At 34.2% G+C, this 26,340-nt stretch overlaps 2 protein-coding genes across 4 annotated transcripts in view; both read left to right on the top strand.

The window, feature by feature from the left end:
- LOC129808074 (E3 ubiquitin-protein ligase HECW2) overlaps positions 1-2,945 on the top strand; it is a 92,550-nt gene extending 89,605 nt beyond the window's left edge. For all 3 annotated transcript variants that reach the window (XM_055857756.1, XM_055857757.1, XM_055857758.1), the window contains one exon: positions 1,728-2,945. In XM_055857756.1, coding sequence (XP_055713731.1) covers positions 1,728-1,997 — 270 coding nt within the window. In that variant the 3' untranslated portion in view covers positions 1,998-2,945. The remainder of the gene's footprint in view (positions 1-1,727) is intronic.
- A 5,063-nt stretch (positions 2,946-8,008) lies between these two features.
- The window catches only part of LOC129808073 (death-associated protein kinase related), a 177,221-nt gene continuing 158,889 nt past the window's right edge, over positions 8,009-26,340 (top strand). The window contains exon 1 of the mRNA XM_055857755.1: positions 8,009-8,815. Within this exon, the coding sequence (XP_055713730.1) occupies positions 8,685-8,815 (131 nt within the window). The 5' untranslated portion in view covers positions 8,009-8,684. The remainder of the gene's footprint in view (positions 8,816-26,340) is intronic.

The following is a 26,340-nucleotide window of genomic DNA, read 5'->3' as shown; positions in this document are numbered from 1 at the left end:
TTGGGGAATTTAAAAACAAATAACCAAATTTCGCACTTTTTGAATATACTACGTTTAATTTGATGCCTTTCTGCGTAGTTGAACAAAGCCCCAAATTTATATGAATTTGATGACTCGAGTACTTCCCTTGTAAGAAGGGATGTTCGTGAAACCACCGCTAGGGGCGCCATTATTATTATAAAGAAAATTTTCCAATTTTCTAAGTAAGCTCTGACATTAAATTTTAACTGTTCCCATGAACGCTAAAACCCGCGAACAGTAAAATTTACACTATACCTGGGAACGGTAAGTTCTAACTGTTCCTATGAACATTATAAACAATAAATTTGAACTGTTCCCGTGAAGTGTTAAAGTCAAAATTTAAACAATTCCCGTAAACAGTAAAATTTAAGCTGTTCCCGCGAACAATAATCAGCAACGAAACTTCCCTGTTTGAACATTCGAATTTTCAAGCATTCCGAGTTGCAATTACAAGCACCCCGAGTTCCAAGGACTCCGAAGCTGACTGTAAAGAATCTCAGCTACCATAAGCTTATCTGGACTTATCACTGGTTCTAATTACTTTTGATAAAAATGTAGGGAATTTTTAAGAAATTTTTGTCAAAAGATATTGTTTTAAAGGATTAAGTTAAAAATTAATTTTAAGGATAAAGTTAAAACGGGGTTTCAAGGTCAAAAGTTAAAAAGGCTCTAGAGAGCGCATTTATCAAACGAATGGGGTCATGTTTGGGGTCGTTGGAAAGGTCTTGGAATTTCCTATAAAACTGAACCGGTACCAATCGGTTCTGAATCGGTAATGAACCGGTTTATAACTGATAACTATTTTTTATCCGAAATTCAATTGTATTATTCCTATTCCTAAGGTATTTTGGGCAATGTTTTAAGTGTTTTATAAATCCGTTCAAATCGGTTGTGAACCGGTAATAAACCGGTTATGAACCGATAAGCCACTTTTACCCAAAAATCAATTCTATTACTCTTAGAAGTATTTTGGGGAATATTTTGAGTGATTTATGAATCGGTTGAACCATGTTTTTTGGTATTGCTTGAAAACGCGTCGTGCGATTTTTTTTCATTTTTGGATAGGGGAAACTGGGGCACCACCAAACACAGGGTAGCACCAAACACAATTTTTTATTTCTTAACTACTTGGACTATCTCACTCAACCATTTCTTCAGTAGACAAACATCCTTATAGTGCCTATAAATTCCTATAGGTCTTGTCCTTAGAAGTCGAATATCTGATTAAAAAATCGCAGTGTTTAGTGCTACCCCATGTTTGGTGGTGCCCCAGTTTCCCCTATGTCTTTTAGAGATTACCCAGGGGGATATTTGACCAACGGTTTTTCAAGGTCAAAGGTTAAAAAGACACTAGAGAACGCATTTATCTAGCGAATAGAGTCATCCTTGGCTCGTTGGAAAGGTCTTGGAATTTCCTATAAAACTGAACCGGTACCAATCGGTTCTGAACCGGTAATGAATCGGTTCATAGTCGATATATAATTTTTATCTGAAAATCAATTCTATTACTTTTAAAACAATTTTGAAGGATCTTTTGAGTGATTTATGAATCGGTTCAAATCGGCTGAGAACTGGTAAACGGTAAATTATGCGGAAGTACTTTTAAGGTACTTGGACGCTTTGCCATCTCTCTTTTCATCTCTTATACTTTTTTTTTAAAATGCAAAATCATAATTTAATCATGGAATACTTTTTGGGTTTGGAAGGTGATTGAGAAGTTTACAAATGAACAACGACTGAGACTGCTGCAATTTGTCACGGGCACCTCTAGCATTCCCTACGATGGCTTTTCGGCGCTGAGGGGCTCAACGGGGCCTCGACGCTTCTGCGTGGAGAAGTGGGGAAAACCCAATGCACTGCCCAGAGCGCACACTTGCTTCAATCGACTCGACTTGCCGCCCTATCCCACTCCTGAGATCCTCCATGAGAAGCTTCTGCTGGCCGTTGAGGAGACCAATACCTTTGGCATCGAGTGAATGTGTTGCTGGAACTTTTTCCTGACTCCCCTCTCCTGTTGTAATGCGAGCGGATCGCAAAGTCGCTGTAGCTGTGTCGTAGTAAATTTCACGCAATTTCTCCCGGAAGTTCAGGGCTAAAAGATATTTGGGATTATTTTATTTTTATTTTTGGAAGAAAAAAAATTCCTTTTTATAAATTATTGGATTTTGAGATTGTCGGACATTCCGTGGAAATGTCCTGCGGAAGTCCGAGATGTATTTAATTTATTCTAGAGACATTCCTATAATAGTATTTTTTATATTATATTTCCTTTTTTTTAATTAATTATTGATATTTCGGAATTAGTTAGGGAAATCCTCGAAAATCTTAAAATAATTTAAAAATACTTGCCCGAAATTTTGAACAACCGGCGAGACGAATAACATTAAAACAATTTTAACATTGAAAAAGAGTCTAAGAATCAAAATCGATTTCAATTTCTACCGATTGGCCTTATGATCTAAGAAAGAAAAAAAACCATTTGATTAATTTTTCTTTGTGAAGAATTAAAAAATTTTTGTAAAAGTAATAAATAATAAGAATTTTACTCACTTTCTGGTCTCACGAAAAAGAAAAAAGAAAAAAATTAAGAAAAATCTCTCCACGAGACACAATGTTACAAGTATTCCACACCGTAATTCTAGTCAAGTTTAAATGAAAATACTAAAGGAACTATGATGATGTTAGCTAGAGTGTTTATAAAATATTAGAAATTATACGAAAATGATTGAGGAATTTTTAAATGAGGCAAAATCACATTCCTTTCGCGATTTTTGATTCCTTCAAATGCCAGTAAATTCTTTGACAAATGAATCGCATAAAAAAATTACATGAATTTTTTATTTTGTACAGTTTTGTTAAATGGATTATTTTAAGTGTCTTAGAATGACGAGGAAATGACAAATAAATGCGAAAAAATATTGAAAGATTTTGGTGTTTTTTAATTATTTTATGCAGCAAATTAATTAATTTCGTCTGTAAAAATTTAAACATGCCAGCAAAATTTTTGAAACAATCAGTAAAAAATTAATTTAAGAAAAATTGGATGCTTTTCGAATTCTAGAAAAAAATATGACTGCAGCATATTGGTAAGTATTTTGATAAAAATGGTAAGTAAAAATGAAAAAAAAGATAATCGGTAAGTTATAGTGTATTTATTAACAAGGGAAAAATTAAGAAGTTATGCTTCCAGCACACCTTTATTTAGGTTAGGAAAACTGCATGAAAACTAAATTCAAAATTTACATCCATTTCTTTCTCAAATGTGTGGCATATGTCTGTCCTACTCTTTCTCACTTAAAATTCAATTGAATTTAAATTAAATTTGATGTGACGTTCAAAAAAAGAAGAAGAAATCGAAAAAGTGGAACAGATCTATTCAAAGTGTTTGAGAAAGAAAGTGATTTGAATTTTGATTTCATGAAAATTTTCTAATCTAAAAGGTGTGCCGGAGTCAAGGCCGGAGCCCCAAGGGCCATTATATACGATTTTCATTTTTTCTGACTAAAATGTTTTTTATGGCTCAGGCACACCTTTTAGATCAGGAAAATTTCATAATCAAAATTCACTTCTCTTACTTTCTCAAAATATTTGCATAAGACTATTTCACTCTTTCGGTCTCAAAATTGGACTGCGAAGCGAAGTAATTTTAATTGTGATGTTCAAAAGAAGAAGAAGAAGAAGTGCACGACTCAGAAGGATAGGCATACAGTAGACTCTCTCAAATTCAGGCATTTGGGACTGAAATTTCACCCGAATTAGAGAGAAATTCGGGCGACAAACTTTTTGAAGTACAACGGTTTTTTCTTCATCTGCATACACATATCAAGTTTACATAGGGGAGACTGGGGCAAAAAGTCACAAAACGGTTACTTTATTTTTTTACAAGCTACTCGATTGCTTCAAAAATTTTTTAATTAGCGCAGTTTTATAGGAAATTTACCGCTCTACAACTTTGTGAAAGTAATTTTGCTCTATTTTGTAAAGAAATACGTTTATCGAGCCAATTTCCAAAAAGGTAATTTTGTGACTATTCTCAAAAATGTTGGGGCAAATAGTATCAGACATTAGGTATTATCATATTTTGATTCGCTTCACTACAGGCTTCCGTAAATTTGAAAAAATACCTAAAGAACATATTTTCATAGAAAATTTATTCATCTACATCTTTGTAAAATATCGTTTTCTCTGCGAGAAAAGTGCGAAAACGAGGAAAGCGCTTTTCAAGTTGTATTAGAAAAAAAAAAAACACACAAAAGACTGCTAGTCGTTTGACCAATGCAAACAACAAGCGGCGAGACATGATAATGATGTTTCTTTTCGCCGTGAGATATCAGAAATTGCTTCGCTTTTTTGTTACGTTTTGCTTTATACCTTTTGTTACTTTTTACCCCAAGTGGCCATTTTTAATAAAAGGATTTCTGGAGAAAAGAACCTTTGTGAAATTCTAAAATAGATTTCGGATTCGTATTCAAAAAATCCAAATTATTTAGAAAATATTCACCAGTATCAATTTTAAAGAAAAGGATGTGAATTTTGTCTTTATGAAATATTTCTGATCTAAAAACTGTTCCAAAGAAGCAATTTTCGTCAAAAATTGCCGTCTTAAAAAATTTTGACGTTTTGCCATGATATAGGGGAAATTGTCTTTAGAAAGGCTTTTTTTTTAATTGCTCCTAGTTCCTCACGCAAATGGTTACTTACGCCTTTTAAGGATATGAAATATCATAAAAGGATTTAAGGACTATTATTAACTTTTACTGCTCGAACCCCACGGAGAGAACAGTATATATAATCTCTCGATTTTGAGTTATATTTCGACTCCTTACCCTCCAAGGAGTCGTATTTTGGTAGAATTTTGGAAATCTGAAGTTTCGAGTTTTTTGGCGTCACGCTGGCTGTTTGTCCGTCTGTACGTCCGGCTGTCATCAGCTCTAGAGGCCAAACGGTGAGAGATAGCGACTTGGGACTTTCAGGGGACCCCCCTATAAGTCGACCCAAGAATCGTTAACATGCCCTTCATTTTCCGACCACCCCTCCCCTTCCCCTCCAAAACCATGTTTTTTTGGGATTGCTCGAAAACGCGTCGTGCTATTTTTTAATTTTTGGTTATGTTTTAGAGATTATCCCCCAGGCGGAGATTTCGTACTTAAGATTTCGTCCTTTCGTCAAAGATTAAAAAGACACTAGAGAGCGCATTTATCAAGCTAATAAGTTCATATTTGGGCTCGTTGGAAAGGTCTTGGAATTTCCGACAAAAGTAAACCGGTTTCAATCGGTTTTGAATCGGTAATGAACCGCTTCACAACCGATAAATAATTTTTATACGAAATTCAATTAAATTCCTCCTGAGGTGTATTTTGCGAAATATTTTGATTGATTTATAAATCGGTTCAAATCGGTTGTGAACCGGTAATGAACCGGTTATTTACCGATAAGTAATTTTTGTTGGAATATAATTTTTATTACTCTTTAAACTATTTTGTGGAATCTATAGAGTGATTTGTGAATCGATTCAAATCGGTTGAGTGAGTACCTATAAACGGTAAATGGTGCGAAAGTACTTTTGAGGTATAGCATATAAGTAAGAGTTCGACCATTTCGCAAAGCCTGGGACGCTTTGCCACCCCTTTTAGAGATTCAAACTAATAGTCGAGTACGATTTCACATCTTTAACCATTATAGTTTAGCCAAAAACTAGGGAATAGTTTAAGTCAATTTTATACCAAACAATCTTAAAATAGACAATTTTTATGTGCTAATTTTTAAGACTTTCCTTAATATTAGGTGAGATTCTTAACAATCTCACCTACTATAATCCTAACAAAATTTCATGTCGTCCGATCGACCTCAAACTTGGCCAAAATGTGTTTCGCCACTTCCTGATCACGAATATATATGTGGCTATTGTACGTTCCCGGCCGGCCGGCCGGCCGCTCTTTGGAGCTTAATAGCTCCTAAACTAAAAAAGATATCGACTTGCGGTTTTCGGCAAAGGTTATATATCGGGTGAAAATTGCAACTTGGTGCATTGATCCCCCACCCCCCACCCCTCCTTCCGCCATTTTGAAGACCCCCCTTTTTTTGTTTTCTCAATAGCTCCGCCCCTATGGCATTCAGCGGACTCAAATTTTAGTATGTTATAGCTGGGCCTTAGAGCTTTCCATCAATACCAAACTTAAGGTCCCCTGACCCCCTGACCCGTGCTATAAGGGTCCAAAAAAATTTCTTAAAATGGCCATAACTCCGGTTCTAATTGTCAGAATTTAAAAAGTGAGGGCTTTTTGGAAAGCTCTCGTGAAATGCCACTTCCCCTTCTAACATCGTAAGTTCATAAAACCACCGCTAGGGGCGCTATTATTAAAAAGAAAATTTTTAAATCTTATAAGTTAAATAACTCAAAAATTCCATTGTGCATCGGGCTGAAATTTTAGTATGTTGTAGCCGTTGATTGTACCTATCAAACAAAAAAAACCTTAAGTCGATCTAAAACCCCTGACCCGAGCTATAAGGGGTCAAATTTCGAACATTGACCGGCCTCTATCTCCGGTTCTAACTAACATAGCGACCTAAATTTTACCTTTTTGGTTTCGTCTCAATGAGCACTTTCAGATGGAAGTTCAAAAAGTCACCACAGGTGGCGCTGTGATAGCGTCAAAATTCATCGAAATTCAAAGTCACTTTTCTCAAAAACGGCATTGTGCAAGTTAATGAAATTTTAGTATGTTGTAGTCCAGTCTAGGACGTTTCCAAAATGGTGCGTATGTGCGCTGTGGTTTCAATAGAACCGGAGATATGAGGGGTCAAAGTTCACGAAATTCAAAAAATCATATCTCCGGTTCTATGTGACCGATTTTGATGAATTAGGGCTTAAACGAAAGATCTCACCAAATGCTACAACTTTCTAGAATATTTGAACTTCGTGGGACCAACACCAGGGGCGCCACAGTCGAAAAACCAATTTCAATATCACATAACCTCAATTATCTCGATTGTCGCTGAACCGATTTTGATGATTACTTCGACATAATTGTAGAGCACATTTGTCTCTACATTTCGTCCATACATCATTTTCCACTCAGACTACGCTATCACTCCGATTTTGCCGTTTAAGTGTGAAAAAATTGATTTATCCAATAATAACGCTTTGAAATCACTCAGATGCCAATTTGACTGCCTCTACTCCACAAAGACACTTAAAATATGGTTTTAAATGGAAAGTCCCACAAAAGACAACAATTCTTTGATATAGTTGAAGTTCAACAAATGACTACTTGGGGCACTCTGGATGAAAAAACGAGTTAAGAAACAAAAAACCTCGCTTATCTTGGCTTCTGAGTAATCGATGAGATCATGTTCTATGGGAAAATTATAGAGAACATTCTGGTCTACATTTCACCCATATATTACTTTTGTGCCAGTTCATCCAAATCCTTGATATTTTGGTTTAAATACAAAATTTGTATAATTTCACGAATTTGATTCAAAATAACTGAATGGCGTCTCCCAACTTCAGCTCCAAATCGAATTTGCATGCACTCCGAGTTAGCTCACGTTAAGGATCTCACCTACATAAGCCGGTTAGGATTATCTGTCCCTTTTCACATACTTTCAAAATTTCCTCATTATTTATCCACATTTTTATTTTATTTGTGACAAAAAAATGAGTTATGTTGTCCCTAGAATTTTTTTTTGCAGACTATTTTTTTATTAATTCAAAATGTTCAAGACTGTTTTTAGATATCTTTTATAAATGCTAAAATCTTTTTTCAATCATATCAAAAATTGCGATTGAAATATTTTTCTTTTGGAAACTCTATTTTTAATCGAAAAATTCGTTTTATTTTAAAACGCACGCATGGACGTTGAATTCGATTAATTTTCAATTTGTATTGCAGTGGTGCAGTAGCGACCTCTAGTGGTGTTTTGTATTCGTTGAAATTCAAACATTCCACCCAAAATTTTGGGTATTTTTCGCATAAAGTCACCCAAACGAACTCGCGATCGTCAATCTTCGAAGTGCAATCGGGCTGTCAGTTTAGTGGCCGATTGTTGAAGGCGGTGTGTCAGTTGTACTTCGGACGTGAGTGAGTAAAGTTGTTTTGCTAGCGCAGCGAATTTTTGTACATTCGGGCGGGCGTGGTGTTAGATTGATTGTAATAATTCAATATTTGTCGCCGAAATCAGCCCCTTAAACAACCACTGTGGACATTCTAGTGCATTGAGAATTGTCCTAGCACAATCATAGAACACTCTGTGTGCCCCAAAACAGGATTTTCTTTGGATTTTGTGTGTGATTTTGCTAAAAACAGGCAGCTGCTCGCTTTTTCGCCCCATAAAGAGCATTTTGTGTGTTGGCTGGAGAAGAGTGAATGTGTGTTGGTGAAACGGCCTTTCAAAGTCGCCTTTTTTCTCGCGATTCTCCCGGAGTCTCTCTTGTCTCTTCACTCTTACATCCGGACAAGGGGTCTTCCCTTCCAAGAACACAAAGCTGCACTTTTTGACCGTGTTTTCTGTGTGTGTGCCCCTTTTCTGGAGAATGTGAAAGAGAAGCACGATTCTCTGTGAGACAGGAAGAACATACAAATTACAATTTTTTTTTCGGGAGATAATATTAGCCACCAAGAAAAAGAACAAGAGCAGGTGCAAAGAAGTTTTTGGACACAATGCAGATATCCGATGGGATCCGGCATGTCGGAGACGGCTGGTTGGAAGTCACCGAAGAGCGCCTCCAGGGACTCATCGTACATGAGGATATCAATGACATCTACGATGTGGAACAGACTCCTTTTGCCAGGTGAGTTCTCTATCCTCTTTAGTTCACAAATCCCGCTGGAGACAAACATCTCCAGACGCTCCAGACACTCTGTTTGCCCAAAATCTTGAGATAGTGCGATGTTTACCGTCTGACGCGGCAGGGAAATCCACAGAATTGCTTCTAAAACCACAATTGTCGATGGTTAATCATCTGGAGGAAATTGAGTGATTTTCTTTAGGTTCGGAAGATAAATTTAGAACAAGAAATAAGTTTCCTAGGAAATGGAGTCTTAAACCAATTTGTCATCTAATATTTAAATAAGGTTCTAAAGTTCTTGCGTTGAGTCACCCTATTGCCTAATTAATACATACTTCAGACTTTAGGTTTAACCAGATGGCTTAGGGTAAGTGTGCCAAATTCCGGCCAGCTTGCAATTCCGGCCACCTTTTTTGTTCCTCGAATTTCCATGAATTTTTAGGTTTTACATACTCTAGAGATTATACAATGCAAAAGAATAACAAAAAATGTAGCATCGACAAACGAGATGACGTGAAAAAGACATTGGAAGAATTCCCGAAGGGCAAGGATGTATGAGAATGAAGGTGGCCGGAATAGGGCACCAAAGCTATGTCTACATTTTTATTCATTTTAAAATGTGTTAGAACGATTTTAAAGTAAATAAAGACGATAATCTGTCTACAAGGGTCTAAGCAACACTTCTAAAGTATAGAAGGAATAAAAAAAATTTCTATTAAAGATATTACATTTCAAACTTGAGACTTTGGCGCTTGCATGCAACTATGCCGAAATTTGGCACACTTACCCTGTTGTAACTTCTTATCAGGCAAGATTCTTGAGCGTCTGATGAGTCTGTTTAGTTGTTTCTTAAAGTCCTCGATAGACTTGAGGATTAGCTGAGAGACGATTTAGCGTAATTATATTCGAAATAGTGATTAAAGTACATTTCCATCATTTTCCACTACTCTCTTGGCTTAAGTCGCAAGTGTGTCAAGGGCATAATATTCCTGTACATTCAGGGCTTGAATTAACTGCCAGTCTAAATCTGAAAACCATGTAAAACCTATAAGGGCCTTGACAGACCAGAGGATTAACCGAGAGACGGCTTAGCGTAATTATATTAAAAATAATGGTTAAACTACATTTCCATAATTTTTCACTAAGTCGTCTCTCGGCTTAAGTCGTAAGTGTGTCTAGGGCATATGACTAATAACTGGTTTTTGCAGTGATTTTTGTCCTAGAGTAGTGGCATAAAGTCTGAAGGTTCTAAAGACTGGGATTATACGAGCTTCAGACTTTAGGTTTAACGAGCCACATGGCTTTACTTCTATAATTTCTTATCATGCAAAAATTTTTAATAAGAAAATTTAGATTTAAGATTAGATCAATATTTCGAAACATTCGGAAGGACTACGGGCTAAATCTCCAGTCTGAAGCCCATATGTATGTATTTATGTATGTGTATCTTATCCGAACAGACTAAAGTCCTAATAAAACTTTACTTGGGATGCGAAAGTAATTCCCTAGACACTTACGACTTAAGCGAGATACGGCTTAACTTAGTTAGTTTAGGCCTTAAGAGTAGGAGGAGATGGGGCTATATTATATTGTCCTAGATTGTTAGATTGAAGACCCTATTTTTCCGCGCATTTCTAAAGGAATCTGGACTGTAACATTAATGTAATTTTAGATGGACAAAACAATTAAGGATCTAAATTAAATTATGGCTAGGTCCAACTTGGACCCACCTCCCCATTAATAAAAAAACGCATTTCGATATTTCATTATACCTCTTCGTTAAACCTTTAAACGGTTTTCGGATCTAATAGGCCTGCAGAGTTCAGACTTCAGAGTTCAGACCCAAGGCTTAGCCATATGATTTAACTTGTTTTTTTTATTAGCATAGATTTTTTTTTAGGAAATTTAGGTTTAAGTTTGACTTTCAAACTAGGGGTTTAGAACAGATCCCAAAGTTCTAAAAATCCTAATTAACAAGCAAAATTTAATCAATTTTTCGGAATCTTATGGACCATTAACATTTATTATCTTACTCTAAATCAAAATGTTCCAAAAAATCTTGACTGTTAATAATTTAGAGAAGTTAACTCTTTATAGATGATTGGGTCACCCGTGACCCATAGAGAAAATGATTTTCTTGACTAGCTAAAGTTATTTTTATCGAACATTATACATAATTTATTTGTTTTTTTGTTTCATTTTTATTGATGATTTTCTGACAGTAAAAATTGTCTCGTCCTTAAAGGGTTAAGCCAAAGGACTAAGCCTTAGGTCTGAAACTTACATTAAGATCTAATAAGTCACTACGTTAGAAAAAAAAAAACATTAAAATCCTTTGTTACTAATACTAAACCCACCGCCCGTTTTTGGTCGTTTTTCGGTCAAATGCCAAACCGCGGCAGGGTAAGATACTCAACAAATTTGTCTTGGAAAAGAGCAAAAAATTAAAATTTAAACACTGAAAAATATATTACATGCATATTTTAAGAAATTCATAAAGTTTTATAGTGACATTATACCGTTTAAATTTGTGTTAATTTTAAACCGGTCAATTTGACCGGGGCTTGGTAGGTTTAGTGTTAATTTTGAGATTTTTGGAAACTTTGATAAGCCGCATAAGGTATACCCATATGGCTTAAGAATTCTGTTTTTAAACTGGCGAAATTAAAAGATATATATTTTATGTACCTATATTAAGCAATTGCTTATTGATGATATATTAAAGACCTTCGGAACTATGGGCTAAACGTCTAGTTTAAATATCATATTGGTCGCATTAAACTTCTTAAGTGAAATGCAACGAATGCAACAAACTTCATTACAACTTCTCTAATTGAAAATGTCAGTTTTTTGTATTTGCCTTTAATTTTAATTTAATAAGAAATTCTTAATTTTGAAAACGAATATTATCCAAAATTATTAAGATTTCTTTATTTAAAAATTAGGAGATGTTACCTTTAATTTTAAAAATCTAATTTGTATAAGTTCTTTTAGTGCAAAACGCAACAAGCTATACATCAACTGAACTGTAAATCCTTAATGTTAAACCTATTTAAATTGTTTTTAAATTCAAGATTTTTTAACAGAAGAAATTTAATGCTTACCAAAATAAGCTTTAATGCACAGTCCTTTAAGTTTTATTTGAAAGAATTTTAAACAAAACCTAATTTTAAAAATCTAAGCTCCGATTTAAAATTTCTAAGAATTTTTAAAAAAAGTTTTTTTTACTATCCAATTTTGAATTGAAGAAAGTTACGACTCTGAGCCTTTCATTTTGAATTTCGTGAGGAACTATTAAATTCTATTTTGAGATTTTTAATTTTTTTTAGTCAAAGTCCGTGATATGGCTTACTAATATTCAACTATTAAAATTTGATTTAATTTTTAATTCTAATAAGTTTGAATTTTGATATTTTAAATTCAAAAGTGTTACATCTGTCTATACATAGTTTCTTAATTTTTGAAATACACACTTTGTTGGACTTTGGATATTTCTGATTGAAAACAAAAATTATTAAAGTTTGAGTAAATTTAAAACTGACTCTTATTTGTGATTTAAAGAATTAGTGTTTACTAAACTTGTTCTCTAAACTTGTTAAAGATTGCTAAACGACTTCTAATGTCTCCGAAATAAGATTTTAGAAGGTTGCTCCATTCTAAACTGCATACAAGGCTACTTATTTTGAATATTCTAAAGGTTAATTTGTCTAAAATATGAAACTCTAATAAGTAATTTTTTTGAAAAATTCTTTCTAATATGAAATCGATGGGTTCCAGACTTGGTGTTAAACTCCATTCTTAGAAGGTCTCAAATTTTGTATAACAGGAAATTGTGGTTAATTTTGTCAAAACAATAATTTCAAGTCAAAATTTTCCCAAAAATCTTGCCTTTTGGGAAATTAGAAAAAAAAGCCATATTGATAAATGTAGGGACTGAAGCCCGTTTCTGCCATAGGAGTGTAAGGAGGTCATAGGTTGTTTTTTCATCACTGCGGATTTCCTCTTTTAGTTTGTTGTTTAATTTGCCTAAAATGTCTAAAACGCATTTATTTATCCGAATAAAAGAACAAGAACTGAAATGAGATACCCAAATTTTAGAGAACTTGTCTCTAACCACATGGCATGCACTTAACCACTTATTTAATATCCAGACCAGTATTTGCAAGACCACCTGTACGTTGTAGTATATATTGTTGTGAAAAATTCCAGCCCATAAACAAGTATTTATATCAAAATATTATCGTTGCAATTTTCAGATTTGCATAAAGTTTCCATTTAATTAGACGCCTAGAAGTCTTATAACCTTTAGTATTTTCAACGAGTCACTCTTTTATTATATCTTCCTCGTCAATAAATTTTGTTAGATTAATCTCAGAGGAATGTCTATTTTTGATAAACCAAGTATGAAGCTGAAGTATTACAGAGAAAAAAAATTAAAAATCGATCAATCAAATCGAAAAGAGAGTATTATTTCTAAAAGAATTTTTAAGCAATTGTTTCCTCAGCAGATAATGGGCATTGAAAGTCTAATATCCGATTGTTGGTAAAATCTACAAAAAAAAGAATTGCAAAAGAAATCACACATTGCTGTTTGACAAATATTTTGCAATCGACATTGATTTTTGTGAAAGGCACAAATGTGCTTTCGGAGAAGTTCAAGCCCACAATTTGATATATTGACAGTGTGACCTTCTGATAAGGTGTTGAATGACGGACAAGACAGAAAAAAAGCAGAGACACTCTGGAAGAAATGCGTAGAGATAGTCACCAAAGTTCATTATCGATTTTGATGTTTGGTTTCTGGAAAAATGTGACTTGAAACTATGATTTTTCACTTTCCGGGATAATGATCGACTTGTGTAAAACACTTTGTCAATTTATTGGGTCAGTGTTGGTGGTACGCGGTATCAGCTAAATTGGTTGAAACCTCAGATAAGAAATTCTTTTTGATAACGCATAAAACGCTTTTATGTATTACGCAAATCTAATTACATATTTGCTTTGCTCAAATGTTGAAATTCTTTCAGCACGTACACTGATGAATTTTTGATAAAGTTGATTAAATTTTTTGTTGTTCCTCAACCTCCTTTTTGTGCCTCTGTCGCGATTTACTGTCAAATATCTGTGCTATTTTTTCCCTCATTGTATCCGTGAAGGTAGTATCTTAGACACTGAGATATTCTTACGTGTATGTCAATTTGGGGGTCACTGATACAAGACAAGAAAGACGAAAAAAAAAATAACATCAAAACTCTTTTCCAGCCAACTTCTCACAACTTCCAATACCTTCAAATACCAAGACAATTTCTGATGGAAATCAATTAATGATTGCGTAAAGTAACCGCCATGGTAAAAGGGACAAAAAATCATAGAATTGGATATTGTGTGTGCCTTTTCTGCCTCTTTAATCGCACTAATCCCCTTGTCAGATTTGTTTAAAGTACGATCAAGGTGGTAAGAAGAGTGGCACTAAGTTGAGGTGTCTCTTTGTTGAGGAAGGAAAAGAGAGGTGTGAGTAAGATAAAAACGTGTTATTCCTTATCGTGCTGTTGGGAAATGTGTTGAGAAAAATGTATAATCGAGACGCATTAGTATAGAATGTCTATGACTTGATTCGATTTTAATTCTAATGATCAAGAAGTATATTTCAAATATCAATCTATTGGATCGAATAAAAGTGAATGTTCCAAAATGTCTTTGAATGTGCAAGGGTTAGCCTAGTTTTATACTTACTTTACGTTAATTCGTTATCATACAAAACGTAGAAAAAACATCGAATTACAATTCTTAAGGACAGTTCATAGAGTTTGGTGTTTACAAATGGCTCATCACGATTGATTAATTAAACTAAAACTTACTCAAGTATAAAAAAAAGAGAACAATGAAATTTCTGGTGGATCAATGAGTTAGGGGAAAATACTCTTCATTCGAACGTCCATGCCTTCGAAATGTGAATTTTCTTTTTTTTACACATTTAGTTAGGTTATCATCAATTATAGATAACTATGTGTAAGTCTTTTAGGAAAAATAAAGAACGTCACGTCACATTATTCGAAGGGAGAGTGCTTTCCCCTATTGGCTCATTATCAATTAATCCCTGGCTAGGATTGGGTTAGAATTGTTAGATATTTAAAGATCTTTTGAATAAATCCTGCCTTATCTAAAGAGATGTGGAACGAAGCCATACATAACAGTTACATTTTAGACCTTAAAAATCCAAAAAGGAATTAGTTATGCTTAAAAAGCGTCTTTATTTAATGTAGACTTACGGCAGTCATCAAAAACCTGAGGTCGATATCTCTAACCGTTTGGCCTCTGGAATAGAAACAGAATGAAAAAACCAAATTATCTGTACAGCTGTCTTTTAGAATACCAGAAATAGTAACTCAGATTTCTTTTATGAAACTGCTATTGGCCTGGAAAGTTAAAGATCATGAGACTTTGTTACAATATTATCTAATAAGTAAAGTCATTCAAATGAAAATCGTATTTTCTTAAAGAAACTTTACATTATTCAACAATTTGGGTCTAGAAAATTCATTGGTGATAGTTCTACATTTTGATATATTGATTTTATTCTGTTCGGCAAGGTACTTACTTAGGTTGGTGTAGCACCTTTGACCTTAAAAGAGATGACGAAATGTTTCAAGGTCATTGGTATGTATGAATGGAATATCCACCTGGATAAGTTCTAAAACGTAAACTTAAGTCAACGACTTAAGCCCTTAAGGGCCTTTAGAAAACGTCCCAACTTTATCAAAATTTGTCTATGATATCGACTAGAATCACTTCGTCTCCGGTTTGCCTTTTCTGCCTCTTTTGAAACAGCCTTTCGAAAATGATTTTTCAAAAGAATATTTTTTAGTTAGGGTAGTTGTAAAAGAAGAAATTTGCTAAAATCATTAAAAACATATTGGAAAAAATGATTTGTTCTAAACTTGAGTCGTCTGAAGGTAGCAAGCTTTTAAGTAAATATCTCATATCTTTTGGAACCTTGTGCAAATAGGATAATTCTCTTATGTTACATTTTGCCCCACATTGTCCTGTAATCTGGTTTATTCTTCAACAGCTCCTTTGAATTAAATTTCCATTAATCCTGTACGACCATTTTCGGCTTAGCTTTGATACTGACCTGCGGTACAAAAAATATGGAAAAAATTCATTGGTAATGTCACAATTTTCCAGTGATCATTTCCATATTTGTAAGTTTTAAATTTTCGGATTTTAAGTGTTTGTAATGTTACGTAATACCGCAAAGTCTTAATATGCATTAAGATTGTAGTAATGGGAAGGCCAGAGTGCTGCTATTTGTATGAAAAATGCATTGATATCGCACTTAAGAAGTCTCTCAGTAGTTAGAGTGTGTACGTTTAAAAGAAATTTTTGCAAAAAACACTATTCCTTGATCCTAAATTTGCAGTGTATAATAGTTCTTTTACTGCCAAATTTTTCCAGCTAAGTTTTCTTGAGGATCAGCCTGTGTCTATTTTCGTCATTAGGTCTGAAACCCGTATAACTTCTCTAAATTCTTATAAATCAAGATTTTTTTGTAAAATTTTGTCTTGGAATTTGTTAATAATGGAGAAAATTCATCCCAGCTTTGCGAAGTGCTCAAACTCACGAGAAAGAGCTATCCGTGTACTAATTTTTCGCTTGATTTTTGGGTACACATACCGCTTTACAACCGATTGAAATGCTTGATCAATTTAAAACAAATCATTCCGAAATAAGAAATTGCTTAAGAAAAGTAGATTTTAGAATAATTTAGCATGGGTATCAAGCAATAGAACAAATAAAAAAGTAAATTCGAAAGAGATAAATCATTTACGGGTACTATATCCATTCATGACCGATTCAAAACTTTTCAAAAAAAATCCAAATTTAAGCAAATCGGTTGAAAAATCCCTCTGAAGTAGTTAAACTTTGATCTTCGAAAATTCGATAACTAAATGGTTTTCGAACATAGGTGTCCAAGGACGTAAGGATCGTAAGAGCCGTTTTCGAAAGAAACAAAAAAGAACATGCTTTTTGGAGGGGTAGAGGGGGGTGGGAAAAAAGAAAAAAAAACAGTTCTAGGTCATGTTGACTAATGGGGGGGGGGTCGTCAAAGACCGGAAGTCGATATCTCTTACCATTTGGCCTCTAGTCATGTCACAAAACAAGTGAATTATATCTGCTTTTTTTTTATTCAACTAGTAAAATTATAAATATTCTAACATCTTGTTCTGGACACACCGTTCGTCCATGAAAATTATTTTAATCATTCTGGATAATTATTAGTCAGATTTTTTATGGTCACAACAAGAAAATGTCTGAAAGGCTGTTTAAAAGACAACACTTTGGAGATAAGACGTTACCATTTAAAATCCTCCTAAGAACATATGAAAAAAAGAAGAAATCATGGGAGAAACTCACCCCCCAGCATGAGATTGTAAACCCTGCTTTAGTGGAATTTTCCTTTCCTGAGATATACTCAGTGGAATTTTAATTGTATAACATTCCATTTTTGTGCATATCTAATGTTTATTTGATAGGTTTAAAAAAAAATTGTTTTATTTCATTTTAAAATGATTAATTGAATTTACCTTGAGAGTTGAACTCCAAAATGGACTGATAGGAATGTCTCATTTTGGATAACCAATAAATTTTGTCTTGTTGTGTTAGACGAAAGGAATGAAGTCCAAAAAGTTATTTTTTTTTCTTCAATCTTTAGTTTGAGCATGGAGAATTAATTGATATACGTATGACAAAAATCTTACAAGTTTCCTTAGCGAGTTGGAATTGGAAGAAACTTCTTTTTCAGAGATTCAGCAACTCGCACTTTTGATTGTGACCCTAAAAGAAGAAGGGGTATAATTTAACAGGAATTTCTCGAAATGTGTTTTTTTCCTTCTTCTGTTTAAATTTCATTTTCATGTTTCACATGGGAAATACAATTAAAAAAAAAACACAAACTTCCAAAAAGACATTCTTCAACATCCCATGGAAAGTTCTTCATTTCTTCTCAACCCATTAAAAATATTCCATGACAAGGATATAAAAATGATTGCAAGCGGCAGAAAGGTGAAATTCTTCTGAAAAAAAGATTTTCATGCCTCTCAATTCTCATTAACATTGTGTGATAATGAGTTTTATGGCTGCAATTTAAAGAAACTTTATATATCTATATATACATATTTTTGTTAAGAATACTCTTCTTTGTCCAATTCTGGTATAAAATTAATAAATCACTCACGTGTAAGTTGTAAAAGTTCGCTAAAGTTACCTCTGTGAGATTTATATTTCAAATCAATTTTCATTAAGCGCGTGATCACAGGAGAGACAACAATTGGTGACAATGCGAAAATGTGACCATAAAAAGCGTCCAAGAGAGTAAATTATTCATTTAAGAAGATTATCGTAGAACACGATCGAGATAGTGTTTTGAAAAATTTATGCGACACTGTAAAATTAGTGAAGATACACTTCTTGTTAAGTTTAAATATTCATTCGTATTTGGAGATTTTTTTTCTGATGAGAGAAATAAAATCAAAATTTGAAATTTTAAAAATTCTTTTTAAAATCAAAAAGTTTTGAATTTAAAGTTATTACACTTTTATTTATTTATTTTTAATTCGGCCAGTGTCCATTGCCGTCTTATCGTCGAGGTTAAACGATGAAACAGCCCATTTGTTGTTTTTTATTTTATTTATTTATTTTTTTAAATTTTGGGTGGAAAATTTAAAATGTCTTTTATTTTAAAGATGTTCACGAGGAATTTCTAAAACTTTAAGTACTGAAAATTTTTATGTCAGCTTTGAATATCGTTATTAGCTATTATTTCAAGATTGATTTCCGCTTTTCAATATTTAAGACTTGAAGAATTATTTAACTCGAAATGGTCTTAGGAGCTATGATGCCTGTTTTCAATTGCATACTCTTTGGACGTTGTTCTTTCAACTGCCATACGGTTGAAGTCTTCAGCGTTTGAAATTAATCAATATTTTCTTGATTTCATTTGTTTTCGTAATCAGTCGTACTTCCCGAAGCACTTCAATTTTGCTATTAATTTAGGCCAAGTTTTCACTAAGTAGGGAAACTTGGCCAGGAGGAGGGTTTATCTCAAACCGTTTGAAATAAATCGCTGCTCTTCTTGGTAGACCGTCCCTCAGCGACTTAGCGCGTTTAGTAGTTTGGCTCGTTAGCCTTAGTTCTTGGGCATACGCCACTTGTCTTGGCAAAAATAATTGCCTCTTGGGGGTAAATGAGAGAAAAAAATTCTCTGCGATCCGGCTCGAAGGACCATGTCCAAGCTTCCATCAAATTGGGAAACTTGGCAAAGATCGGGGTATGATTTCTGAGATTCGTGAGTTACTCACATGAGAAATCCACGGATCTGAGATCACCTTAAGTGTGAGCATTTTGGGAAGCTTTCCTAAAAACTATACCTGGCTTCCTTGGGTGCTGTAAGAGTTTTACATGACACTTTAAATGAAAACTTAACGAAACTCTTACAAAGACGATTAAAAAGCCGTGAGTTTCTTACGTGAAAAACTCACGCATCGCAGAATCTTATTCTTGCCAAGTTTCCCAATTTGGTGGAAGCTTGGACAATTTCTTATTGTTGCTTTTTTGCCTATAAGCCTTAAGTGTGTCTTTTCTGTAGCAAACTTTAGAGACTTTGGTATTTTCCTGGTGCCTGTCCGCCTGATTTTGACTTAGCATAGTTCACAATTGCTGTGCCATGAAGCTTCAATGGTTCAACCAGCAATGACCCTATATTTCTGAATGAACCAGAAGTATTTCGGATCTTCTGGATCCCGTAAAAACGCTGAAGTATCAGACCACCCCTCGTCCGTCTGATATTCTGCTATCACCTTGCCTTAAATACCGATTTTTATTGTAAAATTCCGTGATAATATTTCGTTCCCTATGAGGTCCAGGGAATTCTTTTCGGTCCCATCCGGATCGACCTAGATCGGTAGAGAATAGATTGAATTTTATTTATCGTCTTTTTCTTTTAAACCACCTTCCATCTGGCCACCGCCGTCTGAGTTTTAAGACTAACCTCCAAGACAAAACGATTGAAAATTCTTTCACTGATTCACCTTTTTGTAAAAATAAATTTCTTCTACTTGTACTTAGATAGGGTGAAAGGAACGTCTATTGACACTTTAAGAACTCGTGTCTGCACCTATTGACACCTTACTCTGTACCATTTGGGATATGAAATTTGAACATCTCTGTTTATAGTAAAAGGTATATTACAGAAAAAACGTATATTACTCATATTTTACTAGATACATTAAATAATTTTCAACATTTTGACAAAAGTGTCGATAGGGGTTCCCTGTCGAACAGATGTTCCTCCGACCCTACATACAAATACATGTAGACAATCTTCAAATAAATTGTTCCGGACGTTACGGAGATTTGTTGCAATCGTCTAACGTTTTTGATGCGATCAATGATGGCTTGGGACAGTTTCTCTTTGGCCTCGCAATAAATCCTAGTAAAAACCTGGAGGAGAGTAGATAGACTTAGATATGATCTCATATTATGATTCTCCAGTAAAGATATGCAAACTACTGTGACGAGACATAGACGTCGGGACAGACCCAGGACAAGATCACAGAAGCAAATTCAAGATCTTGCCTCGGATCGTCCTAAACTTGGCGCCGAATGTCTCCTGAAATGACACAAGTTCAAGAAGTGAACCTGAGTATCCTTAGCCCGTGATTCATATAGGAATGTATCATCAGTTATCTAAATTCTTGTTCAGATAACGGAGCTAGGCTACGCTTTTTTTACGTGCCTTTGTTGTGGCGCTTTCAAACTTACCGTAAGTGCGACTGACTTCGACACCCCCCCACCCCCTGTTCGTAAGCTTTTCTTTATTTCTAGAACTTAAGGATGGTCTCCGCCGATCAGACATGATAGATCGGATTGGTAAAGACCATCCTTAAGTACTAGAAATAAAGAAAAGCTTACGAACTGGGGGGGGGGGGTGTCAGTCACATGTAGGGTTGCCGTATTGGTCCCAATTATTTGTTCTTTACCACAATTCTGAGGTCCAAAATTATCTTAAATTTGCATTCAATTCATGCGTATATGGTCTTCGTACTTCGTAAATATGATCATAATTCCGAATTTATCGATTTCATATTCGGGCTTTCGTTGTTCAGGTATCTCAATCTCCGTTTGCTGGATTTCAGCTCCAAGATTCTCTTTACCGGTGGACTACCTAAATCTCGCAAAGTTTGCGATTGATAGGGGTGATAGGTCATCCTTGATGTGTTTGTGTCTTCGTATGCCTAGTTCAAGGAGGCGTCATTTCCGAAACTCTATTTTAGCGTACGGCGTCACACTTTTGAATGTTTTCTCCAGAAAACTTAAAGGCCTGACAATTTTTCTACTTTGATTTAAAAAAACATTCTTTGATTTAAAAAATTTTACATTCAAAAATTGATTTAAATTTGCAAACCTTTTTTTCAAAAATATCTATTAAAAGAAATTAAAGATGGAAACTAGAAAAACTAAAAGAAAAACAAAAACTTTAGAAGTAATTTGTAAATATGTTTAGATTTTTTCTCTCAAAGTATCACATATTTTCGCTTTGCCTTTAAATTTTTTTGCAGAAGTGTTTTGGAATTGTGATCCGAGTTTTATGATCAAGTGGTTCAATTTTTTTTTGTCTTCCTCTCTCATGTTAATTTCTTGTTCTTCATCGATCGTTTTGGGTGTCTCTTTTCTTGTCGTTTTTATTTTTTTAATGGGTTCTTGCCTCACTTTAGTGTGGAGTCCAGGTCCCGGGGGAGAGTCCAGAGAGATCTCGGGGATCAGAAAAGTCAAAGAGAGACAAGATTAATTGTGACATTTTGAATCAGTGGGATTTGAGTGTGGTCTTTGGGAATTCTTTCACTTTTCCCTACTTGTTTGTCCCATCTCTGGGTAATGGGTCTTCACGGGGTGCCGGCACCTTCTTTTCTCAATCTCTCGATGGACTTTTTGATGTCTCCTTCTGCAATTTGCTCTGTCCACGGCAATTACCATAAAACCTTCTCTTCGAGCACTTTTTCTCCGTGAGAAATCGGTCGTTTGGAGGACGCAGGGATGATGCTTCGATTGAGGTTCAAAAATCATTAAACCTGTAGAATTTTTGGGCGGACTGTGAGGTTATTTTTTTTAAAAACTTTTTGGTGAAAAGAGCTTGAGGGCAAAGAAGAGGAGTGCAAAAAAAAAAAACGTGTAGCCGAGTGTTGTGCCCAGGTCATTTGCCTCAAACATGAAAACCAGCGCGTCCAGAATTAATTTGTGGATTGGCGAATATGTTTGGGAGGGAAATGCCTGGGAAGGGGAGAGAGACAACGAACAAGAAATTGAGATGAGGAATGTCAGGATGAAAGAAGCCCACAGTGATGATGGTGGAGAGAATAAAAATGTTTAACAACACATTAATTCAAGAAAAAAAAATCTGGACAGTAATTTAACTGAGGAGGTTCAATTTCTCGTTTATCGATCAACTGAAGGTTCCATTGATGGAATTATCGTTATAACCGAAAAGAAACATCGCAATTCGTTTTGGGGCAAAAGTTCGTTAAAGAGAGTGTGATTTTGTTTTTGGTGAAATTGTACAAGGAATATTTTTCTCGGGTGCGGTTTTTTTTAATGTGGATGTCTGGTTTTAATTCTTTTTAATTATTTATATAGCAAATCTCACTCCGGATATTTATATTATTTTATTGAAATCATTTCTCAGTTATTCTCCTTCTTGATTTTATTTTTTCCTAATTGTCTTCATTATCCGTCGTCATATTTTATGCCATCTTCATCACACAAGTTCACAGAATGGAATAATTCTGATGTCTTTTTTACTTATTTTTATTTTTTCCAAACTTGATGCACTAGTGGTATGTCGTAAATGTTTTGGATTCTTTGAATATGAATCCGCTGATCTATTTTAGCATTTTCTAAAGATTCTTTTTGCCAGAAATCCCACTTAGGGTAAAGTGTAATAAAAGGTATGGGGCAAAAAGTAACAAAAACTGATGCAACTTCCGACGTCGGACTTGTTTACATGGCAGGACTTCGAGATCAAATCTCGGCCCATTTTCGAAAATAATTTTAATTAATTTTTTTTTTAAAGATATTTGTTTGATTTTCGTTTCCTTATAGGGTAAGTGTACCAAATTCCGACCAGCTTGCAAATCCGGCCACATATTTTGTTCCTCAAATTTCCATGAATTTTTAGTTTTTACATACTCTAGATATTATACAATGCAAAAAATAATAAAAAAATATTGATTCGACGAGCAAGATAATCTGAAAAAGACATGGAAAGAATTCCGGAAGGGCAAGGAACTATGAGAATGAAGGTGACGGGAATAGGCCACCAATGCTATGTCTACGTTTTTATTAATTTTAAAATATATTAAGAATGATTTTAGAGAAAATAAAGACGATAAACGGTCTACAAGGTTCCAAGCAGCACTCCTTATAAAAAAAGTAACAAAAAATTCAATTTGTATTAAAAATATTACATTTCAAACTTGAGACTTTGGCACTTGCATGCAACTATGCCGAAATTTGGTTCACTTACCCTACTTTTCTTCTTTTTTAATTCACCAGTCATTGAGCTTAACACACGCTGTATTCGGAAAAATTCCACAGAATTTTTCACATTGATTGTTTCTCAGTGGTAAGAATAGAGGATGGCAAAAAACCCATGAAAGAATGTGAGATTGAAGCAGAATCTGCAACATTGAAAGACTTCTGTTTAGTGGTTTGTCTCCTTGACAGTGAGAATCACATTTCAAGTTTTAGAATGAAAGCACAAATACCATGATCAAAGAGAATAATAATTTAAAAGATTTATTCGGCTTTCCAAGAATTGATCCAAATAGAATTTTGGTGTCCTCCCTGTATTATATTATACATTATATATATATGTGTATTTTTGTGGTCAAAACTTCATTGAAAATGCGTTGTGTCTGGCAAGTTCTTAAGATGGCAAAAAGCAGATATGTTTTTTTATCTTTCAATTCTGCAAAATGTTGTTTTGCAAGATTCCAAAGAGACAAAAGATGAAAGGCGAGACCAAGAGACTTTGGGTTAAGAATTCAGAGACAACGAAATGTTGAGAGGGGTCTGTGAATGTTGAGAGGAGAGTCGTGACGAACTCTATTGCATTTCGGTGAATTACAGAAATTTGTTAATTTTCTCACATTGGTTAACAGTTTGTCGATTTTTTTTCATCATTTGTTGCGAGGTGCATAGATGGTGGTCAGTCTCTTCAAAAAAAAGCGTGTCTTGTAAATTATTATAAAGTAAGTAGAGATCTTTCCGGTCATTTACAAATTTACTCAGTCTGTTCCTTAAGAATATCATATCACTATACTGAGTTTTATTTTCTTATCATGCGCGAAAGGTAGATTTTTCCTTGAAAGATTATAATTTGCGGATATAAACTCTTAAGATTACAGAGACATAAATCCCTAATTTAAAGCCGCTATCTGGGAGAGATAATCTCGAAAATTCTAGTGAACAGCTGACTTCATTGTGGTCAAGACGTATTCATTAAAATGGGGCTATCACGCAAAATTTTTAAAGAGATTAGACAAGAAGGTAAATATTAAAACTGTTTGAAAGATTGATTAGACAATAGTATTTAATAAATTCTTTAACCCAAGCCAAAAAATTGAAATAACAAAGATATAAAAATTCTAGATCAAAAAGTGAACAAGAAAATCAAAATTTTGAAGTATTTTTAACAATGGAAATCATATTTTTAAAAATTAGCAAATTAGTTAGATCTGCGAGTGTACTAACTGCACTTTCTTTGTGTCTGCATTTGTTGTAAAGGCCTAGGCAAAATCGCTGTTTGGCGTTTGTAATGCAAGCAGACACAAAGATAATGCAGTTTGCGTTTGCAGTTGTGGATCCAACCAATGGTATGTAAATTCCATTTTTTTATTCTATTGAATTTAAAAAACCACAAGCTTATCTGGGCTTATCATTGGTTATTTTCTTTTTTAAATAGTTGAAGTACAGAAGACTAACAAAAACAAAAACGGTCATTGAAATCGGTTATTAATGGCTCCGGTACACCTTTCAGATCAGGAAAGTTTTATGAAATCGAAATTCGCATCCTTTTCTTTCTCAAACCTATTGCATCAGTCTGTCCCACTCTTTCACACTCTTCTTCTTCTTTTGCAAATCATAACAAATTAAATTTAGCTCAACCGAATTTAAAGTTCGAAAGAATCGGATAGACATACGCAAAACTTTTGAGAAAGAAAGGGATGTGAATTTTTATTTAATGAAATTTTACTGATCTAAAAGATGTGCCGGAGTCATAAACATTAGAGATAGAATTTGGTCAATTTGGGTATAGTAAGGGTCGGTTCAGGGTACATCGAGGAGGAGTTAGGGAGGTCTCGATTTTAGATACGTCAGATACAATATACTAAAATTTCATCGAAATCGCTTGATAAACACCGAAAATGCAGTCGAGTCAAGAAACATTTTTGATTATAGTCAGGTCAAGGAATATCAAGAGGTGTGCGACCCACCCTTTCGAAAGGTCTCGACCTTAGCTATAACATACTAAAATTTAAAGAAAGAGAATCGTCTAGGTTTTGAAAAATTCGACATTGAATTTCCGAAAATCGATTATTTGACTAATCGGCCCTTCAATTAAATCATGTTAAGTTGGGTGTTTTTTTTTTCAAGACGGTGCTATCACACTGAGTTTTTTCACTTTTTAATTTTAAATCCAATTGAGCTAATTGAGCCAATTGAGCCAATTGAGCATTGAGATTTCTAGAATTTACCTGAAATTTCTCACAGCCAGGACACATTTTGCAAGAAATTTGCTCAATTTTTAAATAATGCCCCAAGATTTTTGATTGTGAATGACTCCGGAAAATGTCTGGTAACTTAAAATGTCATATAAGTCACTTATCTGTTATACAGAAGGATCCCCAAAGCCAGAAGAAAGAGTTGTAGCCAAGGGGCCTCATGAAGAGACTCTCATACAGTTTTATTGAAAATCTGTGTTAAGGCAGACAAACAGGAGATTTCGTGGTACAATAATTTCTTTCGAATGGCTTTGGAGGAACTTAGAAAATTCCTCCCGATACTGAAGCTTCACTAAATCACTTTATCTATTTTATTTTTTTGCCCAAAAATAATATTAATTACGTGTAAATAAATTTAATAAGAACAATGTTCTCCAAAAGACTTCTTGTTTAACTGCAACAAAATTGAAATTAATGAGCAATTTTAATATTTTAATTTGCTGAATTCCAATTTGAGCAACCACATTTATGTTATTTTAACATATTTAAACACGTTTTTGTGGACCAAGTATTAGTTTATATTAATAAATAAGTGAAGATCTATCAATTTAATTGGTTTTTAATGTAATTGACGCGAAAGCAATGTCAGTTTTTTTATGTTAAAGATTTGATGTTCAGAATTAAATTTTCAGTGTAGTCATGTACTTCAAACGAAATATATCTATCACAGTTAGAATTTAAGTTTGCGGT

Source organism: Phlebotomus papatasi, chromosome 3 (genome assembly GCF_024763615.1).
Source record: "Phlebotomus papatasi isolate M1 chromosome 3, Ppap_2.1, whole genome shotgun sequence".
Lineage (NCBI taxonomy): Eukaryota > Metazoa > Arthropoda > Insecta > Diptera > Psychodidae > Phlebotomus > Phlebotomus papatasi.
The sequence above is the reverse complement of the archived record's forward strand: the minus strand, read 5'-3'. Positions and strand labels throughout refer to the sequence as shown.